Source organism: Zonotrichia leucophrys, chromosome 23 (assembly GCF_028769735.1).
Source record: "Zonotrichia leucophrys gambelii isolate GWCS_2022_RI chromosome 23, RI_Zleu_2.0, whole genome shotgun sequence".
NCBI lineage: Eukaryota > Metazoa > Chordata > Aves > Passeriformes > Passerellidae > Zonotrichia > Zonotrichia leucophrys.
Genome location: NC_088192.1, coordinates 1,307,638 through 1,320,453, shown reverse-complemented (window position 1 = coordinate 1,320,453; position 12,816 = coordinate 1,307,638). Strand labels below are relative to the sequence as shown.

The following is a 12,816-nucleotide window of genomic DNA, read 5'->3' as shown; positions in this document are numbered from 1 at the left end:
ATCCCCCACAGGAAATTGTGCAATAGCAGATATGGGGGAGAAAATCCTCCTAATCCAGGGGAATCCTGCTCTGTCTACTTCTCCTGTTCATATGCAAGGCTGGGCTCCCCTATCTGTGCTCTTTCTGCACAATCTCTGTCCCAAAGGCCTCTCTTTGTTCCCCTAAAGCCCTGTTTGCCCAGGAGGCAGCTCTGCTCAAGGACAGGAATGCCAAAAGCATTCCCAGGAGCTGAGGAGCCCCTGGGACAAAGGGAACAGAGTAATGGGGCTGGGGTCACACATGGTGGGGAGTTTGGTCCCTAGAGCATGGCCAGGTGCCACCACAGGAGTCCCCTGTGCTCCTGGGCAAGAGATTTTCCCTGAGGAAAAGAGAAACTTTATCCACTCCTCTCCTGTTTCAGGGTATTTCGTGTCACTGATTTAGGATGGAGGTTCATGTGGCCATCCAGCCAGGGGGACACCGAGAGTGTCCCCTGCATCCTTTGTAGCAGGGCCTGTCGTGGCAGGACACGGGGTTTAAACTGAAAGGGTTTTAAGTGAAAGGGTTTAAACTGATGGTTTAAACTGATGGTTTGAACTGAAAGGGGGGAGATTTCGGTGAGATATAAAGACAGTTTTTAACGATAAGGGTGGTGGGGCACTGGCACAGGCTGCCCAGAGGGGCGGTGGATGCTCCATTGCTGGAAGTGCTCAAGGCCAGGGAGGACGGAGCTTGGAGAACCTGGCTGGGAGGAGACAGGAGATGGGCTGTAAGATCCCTTCCAACCCAAACTGTTCTGCCTTTCTGAGGGATGAAGGGCAGGGATGGAGTGGGGGGCTGAGGGATGATGAATGGGAGAATGGAGGGCTGGGATGAAGTGGGGGGCTGAGGGATGAAGAACGGGGGAATGGAGGGATGTGGGACAGACGAGAGGCAATGAAAGCACCAGGACACAGGGAGGGGAAGCCCGGGAAGGGCCGGGACAGAAAGAGGAGGCGGAGGAGGAGGCGGGGGCGGTCCGGTCCTGCCCCTCTCGGGGCGGGTCCCCCCGGTACAAGGGCGGTCGGGCGGGCCGGCGCTCGCTCCATTCATCGCGCACGGCATGGCCGGGGGCGGCGGCGCGGAGCGGCCCGGGGCCGGGGGGCTCCTGCCGCCCGCGCTCCGCCAGCACCGCCGCAGGGTGAGCCCCGGGGCACGCCGGGGGGGTTCCGGGCCGGTTCGGGGCGGGGGGCGCTGCCGGGGGTCGCTAACACCCATCCCGTTTGCAGGAGAGCCGGGAGCGGCTGTCGGTGTGCAGCAAGCTGTGCTACGCCGTCGGGGGGGCTCCGTACCAGATCACGGGCTGCGCGCTCGGCTTCTTCCTCCAGATCTACCTGCTGGACGTGGCGCAGGTACGGCCGGGCTGGAGGGCGGGATTGGCACCGGAGCTGCGGGTCCTGGAGCCCCCGGTACCGCTTTGACCTCGGGGATGGAGCTGCGGGGGCTTGGCAGTGCCCCGACCCCCGGGGCTGCGGGTCCGGGGCTGCCGGTGCTGCTTTGTCCCGGGGATGGAACTGCCCCGACCCCCGGAGCTCCCGGTACCGCTTTGTCCCGGGGATGGAGCTGCCCCGAGCCCCGGAGCTCCCGGTACCGCTTTGTCCCCGGGATGGAGCTGCCCCGAGCCCCCGGGCGTTGCGGGTTTCCCCCGGTGTTGTTGTTGCCGTGCGGGACAAAGCGGGGTCGTGGTGGCATTTTTGGGGGGCACGGGGTCTGTCCTACAGCGGGCTGGGTCGGTGTGAAACACAGCGGGAAGGAAAATGTGGGAGAACCCTCTTGTGCTGGGTTTGGGGACTCGGCGCTGAGATGTGGGAATTCCACTCGGGGGTTCTGGGAGCCTCAAATCCCTCTGAAGGAAGGGGAGAAACCAAGCGACTGCTCCCAAATGGTTGTGGGGTCACAGTGGGTAGGGCGGGGATGGTCCTGAGGGGCTCAGGAAGGGCAGCTGGGAGCACCGAGGGTTTGCATTTCCTGACCCAAGTTCCTCCTCCTGCAGGTGGACGCTTTCTATGCCTCCATCATCCTCTTTGTGGGGCGAGTGTGGGATGCCATCACGGACCCCATGGTGGGGTTCTTCATCAGCAAAACTCCCTGGACCCGCTTCGGCCGCCTGATGCCCTGGTAAGAGCTGCTGGCAGCGCCCTGCATTCCCTGCGGGCTGTGTCACAGCCCTTCCAGTCAGCTTCGGGTATCTCCTGGCATGTGGTAGTGCAGGGCAGGTTGTGCTGACGCCCTGGCTCGCCCAGGTGTGGTGCCAAGAGCTCCAAAAAGCCCCAGGTGCCACCGACAGCCGGGTGGCCTCGAGTTGGTGCCTGTTGCTCTTGCCGGGCCTGGCTGACCTAAATGTCACTGCACCTGCAAACTCCAGCGTGGTGGACTTTGTTCCTGTGGTGCTGTGGTGGCAGCCAGAGCAGGTGGCACCACGGGGAGGAGGGTTGGGGGTGTGTGTGACAGGTCTGTGCTGGTGGCTGACAGTCACGAGAGCAGGGAAACAGCTGTGCTGGATCTGGGTGTCTGCACAGGGTGCTCCCTGTGCCCTTGGGAGCAGGGATGGGCTTTGTGAGCCCTGACATGGCTCAGGACATCCCTGGACACCTGTTCCTGTGGAGCTTTAATGCCTGAGCAGGGGACGGGGTGGCTAAAATAACCCCGTGTGCCTGTGGGGCGGCTGAAACACAGCGAGGGTGGGCACGGGGGGAGTGAGTGGAGCTGCAGGGACGCAGTGCTGTCCCCCACAGAATTATACCCTCTGCTTCCTGGCTTTCCTGGAATAGCTCTGGCAGCAGCAGCAGCAGTAGCAGCAGGCAGTTGTTGGAGGCAGGCTGCACACACGTGGCCTGAAATAGCTTCTGCCTGCCTGCAGCAGGGTCTGGGGTCCGGAGATTAGCGCGGGGCAGGCTGGGCGTGCGGGGCAGGCAGGGGACGGCTCCGCTCGCCCTAATCTCCAGGCAGGGGGTGGGACTGAAGCGGCCGCATTCCTCCGAGCGGCTCCTGCTTCGTTAAAATTAGCCAGAGCTCTTTCTGCTAGCGCTGGGCCCCACGGCTCGCTGCTATTGTGCATGGCTCAAGGGCTGCCCGCTGAGCCCCGTTTGGATGGAGCCGAGCTGATTTTAAACCTCTTAAACCCAGGTTTTTCTGGCTCTGCTGGCCCCAGGCTGGTGTGGCTGCCTCAGTTTCCCTGTGTGCAAAGGCAGGAGCTGCAGGCACTGGGGTGGTCTCAAGGCCTGGCCCCAACCCTCAACACCTGCGAGGTGACCCCGATCTGTGGCACCAAGCCCAGCTGGCTCCGGCACAAAGCTTTGTGGCTGTTCCATTCCTTGGAAGGGAGAGGACACCTTCCCTGAGGGCCACCACCTCCCTGCCTTTCAGCCCTCTTCTCTTTGAAACGCATTTTCTGGCACATTTCCATCCACCAGCTCATCCGCACCGTCTGCTTCCTCCTTTCCCCCCCAGCCTCGTGGACGTCACCCCGCGCCCAGCTCCGGGCTGGGATCCGCATTTCCGTGACCACAGCGGACTTGCCGCTGCCCTGAACTTTTTCCTTGAGGTGTCTGTGAGTGAGGAACCCCTGGCCTTGACCTTTTCCAGCCGTTTTCCAGCAGCTCAGGCCCGGCTGGGAAGGGGCGTGCGAGCGGCACAAAGGAACACACCATGCAGCGGGGCCAATGAGCGCCGGGGCACGTCACAGCCGCCTCCGAGCTCCTTAATCACCTCGCCCTGGGTCAGGGGTTACTCTCAGTCACTGCACAGCCTGCCAGGAGCTGTGGTCAGCCCTGGCCGGGGCTCAGCTGCCCGATGCTGGGGGGAATTGGCGCATCTGACGCTCATGGGATGGCCGGCATGACGCTGCTCGCTTCCCTCCTGGTGCTTTCATTCAGCTTTTGGCTCTGCGTTTCCCTCTGCTCCACGTATGGGAGGGCAGATAAGCGGCAGCAGGAGGGGCTGGAGCTGCTGGCGTTTTCCTCCCCCCTCCTTCCCCTGCAGGAGTGACGTGGGTGTGGAAAAATGTGCATGTGCTGGGTCCTGTGCAGCCTCTGTCGCTGCTCTCCATCCATGGAGTTTCTGTTTCTCGCTCTCCCCGCTCCCTCCCCGACTTTCACTTTAAGCTTTGTGTCCTGTACGTCAGCCCAGACGGAAAGATCTTGGAAAGATCTCGCTGTACCCTGGCAGGGAAGGGCCATGAGTGGCTCTGTCCCATGTCCAGGTCTGCTGGACTTGCTCCAGGACCTCACAGGCTCTGTCCTGGGGTTTGTGGAGCGCAGGGTGCTCACAAATCTCCCAGCAAAACCCATCTTCTAAACAGATGTGGGTCTAACCTCAGCACCTGGCTGGCTTCCCTCCTTCCTTCTCCCCTCCTCCCCTGAGGGATGGAGGGCCCTGGGTGCCTGTGGTGTCCCTGGAGCTGGGCACAGCTGTGCCCTGGCTGTCCTGTAGCAGGACAGGGGTTATGAGAGCCACAGGCTGAAAAGAGCAGAAGCCCTTGCTGGCAGATCCTGCAGGAATTGCTGCCAAGGCTCAGCACTGAGCAGTCCCTCTGATCCTCTGTTGTGTTTTGCATCCCCTGTCCCTGCTCCTGCAGCTCTGCAGGCTGGGCAGAGGTGGAGGAAGGGGCCAGTCTGCTGTTGGTGTGCCCCACTGCTGCCAGCAGAGCAGGGCTGACCCCAGGAGCAGGGCCTGGGGGGCCTTGGCAGCAAAGCCAAGCTGGTGAGAGGTTTTTGGCTGCTGGGGAGCAGGGCTGAGCTGTTCCCCAGCTGCTCCCCAGCCCTTGCCAGGATCAGGGGGGTGATTACATCCTGCTGAACACAGCAGTGCTGCCTGGGGGAGAGGTCGGGCTGGGGGTGGAAGCCCAAGGCAAGAGCAGATCAATCACTTCTGTGGAAGGAGACTCCTCTGTTAGTGCAAGGAAAGCTCTTCCCTGGAACTCTGAGTCAGCTCTTCTGACCCTGTGAGACTTGAGGCTGGTTTGGATCAGCCCTGGGGCAGCTCACGAGCCCCCAGATCAGCTGCTTGAAGCCCATGGGATGTGTGGGGAGAGCTGGGCTGCTCAGGCTGACACTTTGTTCTCTCATAGGATCGTGTTCTCCACCCCTTTCGCCATCATCTCCTACTTCCTCATCTGGCACGTGCCAGACATCTCCACAGGACAAGTGATGTGGTACCTTGTCTTCTACTGTGCCTTCCAGACCCTCGTGACGGTGAGTCAGGCTCTGCTCACACCTGGCACGGAGGCTGCCAGCCCCTGAGCTGCACAGAGGGGCAGAACCCACCCTGCCCCAGGTCCCCTGTGCTGTCACATCCTCCCTGAGCCAGTTCTCCTTGTGCCATTGCAGTGCTTCCACGTGCCTTACTCAGCCCTCACCATGTTCATCAGCAGGGAGCAGAGCGAGCGGGACTCGGCCACTGCCTACCGTGAGAGCTCCCCTTTCTTCTTTTCCTTTCCCCTTTCCTTCTCTCTTTTCCTTTTCTTCTTTTCCTTTTCCCCTTCCTTTCTTCTTTTCTTTTTCCCCCTTCTTTCCCCCACCTTCCTTCCCTTTATCCCCCCTTCCCTTTTCCCTTTATCCCTCAGGGATTTGGAGCCCATTTCTCCTCTTGAAGGGCAGTGAATCCCAGCTGGGGATGCTCTGCTGTGCTCAGCGCTGGCCTCTCCCTGCAGGAATGACTGTGGAAGTGCTGGGCACCGTGCTGGGCACTGCCATCCAGGGCCAGATCGTTGGCAAGGTGGACACTCCCTGCGTGGGGAGCCCCTTCTTCTTCGGCTTGACCAACTCCTCGGTGGCCATGGAGGAGCTGAACATGACCCACGACACCGGGGGGCTCACAGACACTGTAAGCTGGGGGTGCCCTGGTGTGTGCTCCCCTCAGGGCAGGGCTGAGCCCCTTGCTCTGTCTGAGCCCCTTCCCTGACTGCTGCTCCCTCTCTTGCACAGAGAAATGCCTACATGATCGCTGCTGGGGTCATCGGAGGGCTCTACGTCCTCTGTGCCTTCATCCTGGTGCTGGGCGTGAGGGAGAGGAGAGGTGAGGCTGCACAGGGCTTGGAATGCTCAGGGTTTGTGGAAATGCTGCTGTTGGAATGCTCAGGATTTGGATTTGTGGAAATGCTGCTGTTCCCTCCTCTCCAGGAGCTTGGCTGAGCTTTTGGCCCCTCATTCGTGGCTTTCCCCAAGGAGAGAGGCAGGAGGAGCTGAGCTCTGGGTCTGGGGAGGTGCTGCAGGAGGCCAGAGCTCCTCTGGGGTCTATTAGATAACCTTTATCTCAGCCATTTTTGGCTGGCCAAGGTTGCCAGTGCCAACCAGGGCATCCCGGGGGGATGTGATATCCAAACTTGTGTCCTTCCTTCTCCTTGCTTAGCCTGGGGGAATCAGCCAGGCTGCTCCTGGGGCTGAGGGACCCATGGGTGGGCAGGGGTTCTGGAGGGTGCTGAGCAGCAGGATGGGGCACCCTGGGTGCTGTTTTTGGGGGGGCTCTAACGCTGGGCTGATCTCTGCTCCCCAGAGTCCTGTGAGCTGCAGTCGGACGAGCCTGTCTCCTTCTTCCAGGGGCTGAAGCTGGTGATGAACCACAGGCCCTACATCAAACTCATCGCCGGCTTCCTCTTCACCTCGCTGGCCTTCATGGTGAGCTGGGGACAGGGAGCAGCACTGGGGGTGGCTCTGGGGACAATCCCAGGGGCTGGGAGCACGTGGTGGGTGAGCCAGAGCTGCCCCAGGAAGGAGGAAGAGGATGTGGCCTCGTGCCCTCAGTCAGTGGCTCAATGGCTGCTTTCTTCCCCTGTCTGGGCTGGGAGTGTGGCTGTGTGAGGACAGACGTGTCCCTCCTGACCCCTGTCTGTGCTGGGGGTGTGACTGTCCTGCCTGTGAGGACAGACGTGTCCCCCCTGACCCCTGCCTGTGCCTTTCCCACAGCTGCTGGAGGGAAACTTTGCCCTCTTCTGCACCTACACCCTGGGCTTCCGCAACGAGTTCCAGAACATTCTGCTGGCCATCATGGTGGGTACCTGCAGCCCATGGGGGGCTCCCTGGGGGCTGGCACGGCCTGAGGGACAGGGACAGTGATCCCCTGGGACAAGGGCAGGGAGGAGAAGCTGCCAAATGTCCTGCACAGCCTGGGTGGGTTGGCAGGAACAGCGGGGCCTTTGTTCCTGCGTGAGCAAGGCCACAGATGGGGGACACCAGGAGCCTTGGGGGCCTTTTGTCCAAACCCTGCCCCTTGTGTCCCTCCCCTCCCTGCTCTGAGAAAAGGATCTCAGTGTTTGCTGCCAGGAACACGGAGCAGAGCAGCTCCCTGAGAGCTCTTTGCAGTTTTTCTCATTCCTGGAAGCACTTGCCAGCCTCTCCTCATGGGTGGGAAGGCCCAAGGTGCCAACAGAGCCTGGCTCCTGGCCATGCTGTGACAAGATCAGGTCTGTGATGGTGTTCACAGGGGTTTTAGGATGAGGGAAGAGAGGAGGCTCTGACTCCATGTTTCAGAAGGCTTGATTTATTATTTTATTTTATATATATTACTAAATTAGTATTATATAATAAGATATTTGAGATCTTTATTATATTAAATAAATATTTATTACCTTATTTATATATTTATCATTAATATATTTATTCATACTATATAATATTAAATTATTTTATTATGTATATTAAATATATAATATAATATTATATGTTTAATATATAGTTATTGTATCAAATATATATTTGTTATATTATTTATACAATTACTATCATTTATATATTATTAATGTATATTTAATATATATTTTTATTATATAATATGTATAATTTATTTTTATATTTATTATTAAATATGAAAACTATACTAAAAGAATAGAAGAAAGGATTTTGTCAGAAGGCTGGCTAAGAATAGAAAATGAATGAGAACAAAAGACAGAGTCTGAGCCAGCTGACTGTGATTGGCCATTAATTAGAAACAACCACATGAGACCAATCACAGATGCACCTGTTGCATTCCACAGCAGCAGATAATCATTGTTTACATTTTGTTCCTGAGGCTTTTCAGCTTCTCAGGAGGAAAAGTCCTAAGGAAAGGATGTTTCATAAAAGCTGTCTGTGGCACAGGTCCCCTCTCAGCCCCAGGATTGAGTCAGATCCTCTCCTGTCGGGGCAGGAGTGGTGCCAGGGCTCTGCTCTGGGGGAGGAGGACGTGGCCCCACACTCCACGTGTGGCATCGTGCCAGCCCCACCTGGGGGTGTGTGGCAATCCCAGGTGCTGGAATTGGGGTGGGAACAGCTGGGAAGGGCCTTTCCAGCAGCCAAGAGTCACCTCCATGACCCCTCTGTCCCCACAGCTCTCGGCCACCCTGACCATCCCCTTCTGGCAGTGGTTCCTGACGCGATTTGGGAAGAAGAGTGCTGTCTACGTGGGCATCTCAGTGAGTGTCCCTCCCCTCAGCGTGGGGTGCAGCTGGGGATGGTCTTTACCATGTGGGATCAGCAGAGTTCCCCCAAAAGAGTCCCCCCTGCTGCTAATGCCAATTTGGTGCCTGTCCTCCTGTGGTGGTGTTTGTGAGGGTCCCCGGGATGAGGTGAGAGATCAGAATTTGACTCCAAGCTCTCAGAAGGCTGATTTATTATATTATTATATTTAATATTTATTATATTAATATATAATAATAAACATTATATTATAATATTTATCATATTATGATACCACAGCATAATAAACAACATAATAAACAACATAATAATTTGTTACATAAATACAATTATTTATTAATTTATTATATTTATTATATGATATATCATAATAAATATAATAAATTAATAAATAATATAATTTATTATATTTATTATATGATATATCGTAATAAATATAATAATAATAAAATATATTTATTATATTTAAAGATATTATATACTAAAACTGTACTAAAGAAAAAGAAAGGAGACATCAGAAGGCTGGACAAGAATGATAATAAAATCTCGTGACAGACTCAGAGTCCAACAAACTTGGCTGTGATTGGACATTAAATTAAAACATTTCACATGCTAGGTAAACAGTTCTCCAAATCGCATTCCAAAGTAGCAAAACATGGAGAAGCTGAAGTTTCCCTTCAGGATAAAAGATTCTAGCAGAGGGATTTTTCATTCAATATCCTGGTGACATCCTCCTGCTGCTGTTTGTGCTGTGCTGGGGCTCAGGGAGGGACGCTGCCCCTCTGCCTCCCTGCAGGGCTGGGATATGTGGGAGGGGGGAAAGCCAGGGGTTCTGGGGATGCCAACCTGTTCTCTGCCCCCCTGCAGTCTGCCATCCCCTTCCTCATCCTCGTGGTTCTCCTGGACAGTAACCTCTTTGTCACCTACCTGGTGGCCGTCGCCGCTGGCATCAGCGTGGCAGCTGCATTCCTCCTGCCCTGGTGAGTCTGAGGGGCTTCCAGAGCCCTCAAAACCCCCAGAAAGGTTTTTGGTCATGTTTGCAGCCCCAGGTGGGGCTCCTGAGGGAAATGCTCTCAGCAGAGAGGGGGTGGCTGTGATGGTGCTCACAGGGGTCTCAGGATGAGGGAAGAGATGAGGATCTGACTCCATGTTTCAGAAGGCTGATTTATTATTTTATGTTATATATTACATTAAAACTATACTAAAAGAATAGAAGAAAGGATTTCATCAGAAGGCTGGCTAAGAATAGAATAGAATAGGAAAGAATGATAACAGGTTTGTGGCTCAGCTCTTTGTCCGAGCCAGCTGACTGTGACTGGCCATTAATGACAAACATCCAACATGAGCCAATCAAAGTTCCACCTGTTGCATTCCACAGCAGCAGATAATCAATGTTTACATTTTGTTCCTGAGGCTTCTCAGCTTTTCAGAAGAAAAAATCCTAAGGAAAGGATTTTCCATAAAAGATGTCTGTGACATGTGGCTTTGCTGGTGGCCCTGGTGGTCACTGTCCCTGTCTCTGCACAGGTCCATGCTGCCTGATGTCATCGATGACTTCAAGCTGCAGCACCCCAGCTCCCACGGCCACGAGGCCATCTTCTTCTCCTTCTACGTCTTCTTCACCAAGTTCACAGCTGGGGTGTCCCTGGGCATCTCCACGCTCAGCCTGGAGTGAGTTCCTGCCTGGGGACAGGGAGGGAGGCACTTCCCAACCTCTGGGAGGGGATTGATGGGCTCTGAACCCAGCTGTTACCCCAAAACTCTCCCTGGTTTCCCAGGGAACCCCTGCAAACCCCATTTCTTTGTCTGAAGGTGCCTTTGTGCCCACAGCTTTGCAGGCTACCAGACCAGGGGCTGCTCCCAGCCTGACCAGGTGCATTTCACCCTGAAGATGTTGGTGTCTGCCGTGCCCGTGGGGCTGATCCTGCTCAGCCTGCTGCTCTTCAAGCTCTACCCCATCGACGAGGAGAAGAGGAGCAAGAACAAGAAAGCCCTGCAGGATTTAAGGTGAGCATCAGGCAGAAGGCACAGCCCGTGGGGGTGTGTGTGGGGGCAGGAGCAGACGGGTTGGGACACACTGGGGCTTGTCCAGGAATCCTCCAGGCCCTGTGGGCGGTGGCGTGAGGGAAGGGCTGACTTGTTTTCCCAATCCCAGCTCCCAGAGGGGTGGTGTGAAGTGCTGGCAGATCAGCAGGGACCTGCCCCAGCTGCCTGTGTTGGGGTGCACACCCCATGAGGTGCTGACATCCCTCTGGGAGCTGCTGTTCCCCAAGGCAGGCACTGCTGGGGTGCAGCCCTGGCTCCTGTGGGTTAATCCACGCCTCATTCCCAACTCTTTCCCCCAGGGAGGAGAGCAACAGCAGCTCGGAGTCGGACAACACAGAACTGGCCAGCATCGTGTGACCCGGGCTGGGGCTGGCTGCTCACCCTGGGGCTCCCCAGGGGCTCGTCCCCCCCAGGCTGGAGCAGCCATGAGGAGCATCCACTGCCTCCAACACGGGATCTGTGCCTGTCCTGGGCCTTGCACAGGGTGCTGGAGGTGCTGGAGGAGCCGTGGGGAGCATCCACTGCCTCCAACTCGGGATCTGTGCCTGTCCTGTGCCTTGCATGGGGAACTGGAGGTGCTGGGGGGACATCCACTGCCCAGAATTCAGGATCTGTGCCTGGCACGGGGCCCTGGAGGTGCTGAAGGAGCATCCACTGCCCAGAACTTGGGATCTTTGCCCGTCCTGTGCCTTGCACAGGGCCCTGGAGGTGCTGGAGGAGCATCCACTGCCCAGAACTTGGGATCTGTGCCTTGCATGGGGCCCTGGAGGTGCTGGAGGAGCCGTGGGGAGCATCCACTGCCCAGAACTCGGGATCTGTGCCCGTCCTGTGCCTTGCACGGGGCACACAGAGCACTGGTAGTGTACATTACACACATGGTGGTGCCTCCCCAGGGCGAAGCACTCTCCCTGCTGGGCTCTGGAGGGCAGGGAAGCCCAGCCTGGGATGGTTTTGCCAGGATCAGCCGTGCCTGGGGGTGATTGTTAGTGTACATTACACTGTGCCCAGGACTGAGCTCACCTCTGCTGTCTCTACAGAGGGCACGAATGTGGGACCTGTGCTGTTTTTACACAGCCTAATTAACTTAATGATGTAAATATAAAACTGCTTCCTGTTTGTATATATCTGTACAGAGCCCAAACCCGAGGACCTGTTAATAGTAATTTACATAAAAGTGGGGGAAGTCGGCGGCGGGTGTGAAGAATTCCTTTTTTTTTCACTCAGCCGGGATTTTTCACGGCTGTCAGCAAGCCCAGGGTCCCTTCAGCCACCACGGGGTGCAGGATTGACTTTTGCTGAGCCCTGGTGCAGGAATGCCATAATCCAGGCAGGAGGCTGTGCTCAGCCCCTTGCCCCCGTGCAGCTCCTTGCACCCAACAAAGGCTCCATTATTTGCTCCTTTTCAAGAGGGGGGTGGAGGGAGGAATGAAATCAAAGCGCTGCCAGCAGGGATGGTGAACTGCAGGCTGGAAACAGGAGAGGCAGCTGGGGAGCGGAGAGAGAAAAGGGAATGTGGGCTGTGGGTGACACTCAACACGGGCAGAGGATATTTATACCCCCCTCTCACATTCCCTGCTCCCACGGCACAAAGGGGGAGAGCCCTGCCCTCCCCAGTGCCTCCAGGAGCTGGAGAAAAGGGGCTGGGAGCAGCCTCTTCCATGGATGGGGTGAATTCCCCACGGGGACAGGGCTGGTTCCTTTTGTGGGGCACATTGGTCACACTGAGGAGTTGAGGGCTGAGCTGAGAGTGGGGGGTCTGGGGGGAAGGATGTGGCTCATCCTTTGTTCCACATTTGGGTACAAAGGACAGGAATGAGGATGGGGGGGGTTAAAAATAGCCAGAGGGATCAGCTGGGAATGCTCCCAGAAAAAAGGCAGAGGGTGGGATGGGGATGGGGGTGAGGGATGGGAGATGGTTTTGTGCTCAGAGGGTGGGGCTGAGGAGTTTCTAGGGCAGGGGGACAAAGCCAGCTCTCTCTGCAGCCCCTGTGCTGGGGCAGGTGGGTGGCAGGAGCATCCTCTGCAAGAGGAGGAGGAGGAGGAGGAAGGCTGCAGCCACCAGAGCTCGGGGTTGTTGGGAATGTTCTGACCCTGCCCTGCTCCTGGCCAGGAGTTATCCCAGCCCTGGCCGTGACCTGGCTGCCTCTGAGGGGTGTGGGCAGTGCTGCTGCTCCAGGGCTTTCAAACATTGCTGAGAGCCTTTGTTTTTACTCAAAGACAGAAATAAGGGACACTTTATTCTTTGCCTCCTTGTTTTCCTTGTTTTCTTGGCTCTGTGGAGTTCACAATGAGGAGTCTGGGTTTTTTTCAGCCAGCCCAAGAGACTAAAACCACCCAGAGGAGCTTGAACTGTGGGCTATT

General features: G+C 56.4%; 1 protein-coding gene across 1 annotated transcript; it reads left to right on the top strand.

The window, feature by feature from the left end:
• Positions 1-1,052: 1,052 nt before the first annotated feature.
• On the top strand, positions 1,053-11,642 carry MFSD2A (MFSD2 lysolipid transporter A, lysophospholipid). The gene is made up of 14 exons (XM_064731719.1): positions 1,053-1,160; positions 1,249-1,371; positions 2,013-2,137; positions 5,088-5,211; positions 5,347-5,425; positions 5,670-5,842; positions 5,944-6,034; positions 6,512-6,633; positions 6,922-7,005; positions 8,322-8,405; positions 9,277-9,389; positions 9,937-10,080; positions 10,240-10,416; positions 10,755-11,642. The coding sequence occupies exons 1-14, from the start codon at positions 1,083-1,085 to the stop codon at positions 10,810-10,812; spliced, it is 1,575 nt and encodes a 524-aa protein (XP_064587789.1). The 5' UTR covers positions 1,053-1,082; the 3' UTR covers positions 10,813-11,642.
• Positions 11,643-12,816: the final 1,174 nt, after the last annotated feature.

Coding starts and splice junctions, on each gene's coding strand:
- MFSD2A (XM_064731719.1), top strand. CDS start 1,083: ATGGCCGGGGGCGGCGGCGCGGAGCGGCCCGGGGCCGGGGGGCTCCTG. Junction 6,035..6,511: donor GGGCGTGAGGGAGAGGAGAG/GTGAGGCTGCAC, acceptor TCTGCTCCCCAG/AGTCCTGTGAGCTGCAGTCG. Junction 10,081..10,239: donor ATCTCCACGCTCAGCCTGGA/GTGAGTTCCTGC, acceptor TTGTGCCCACAG/CTTTGCAGGCTACCAGACCA.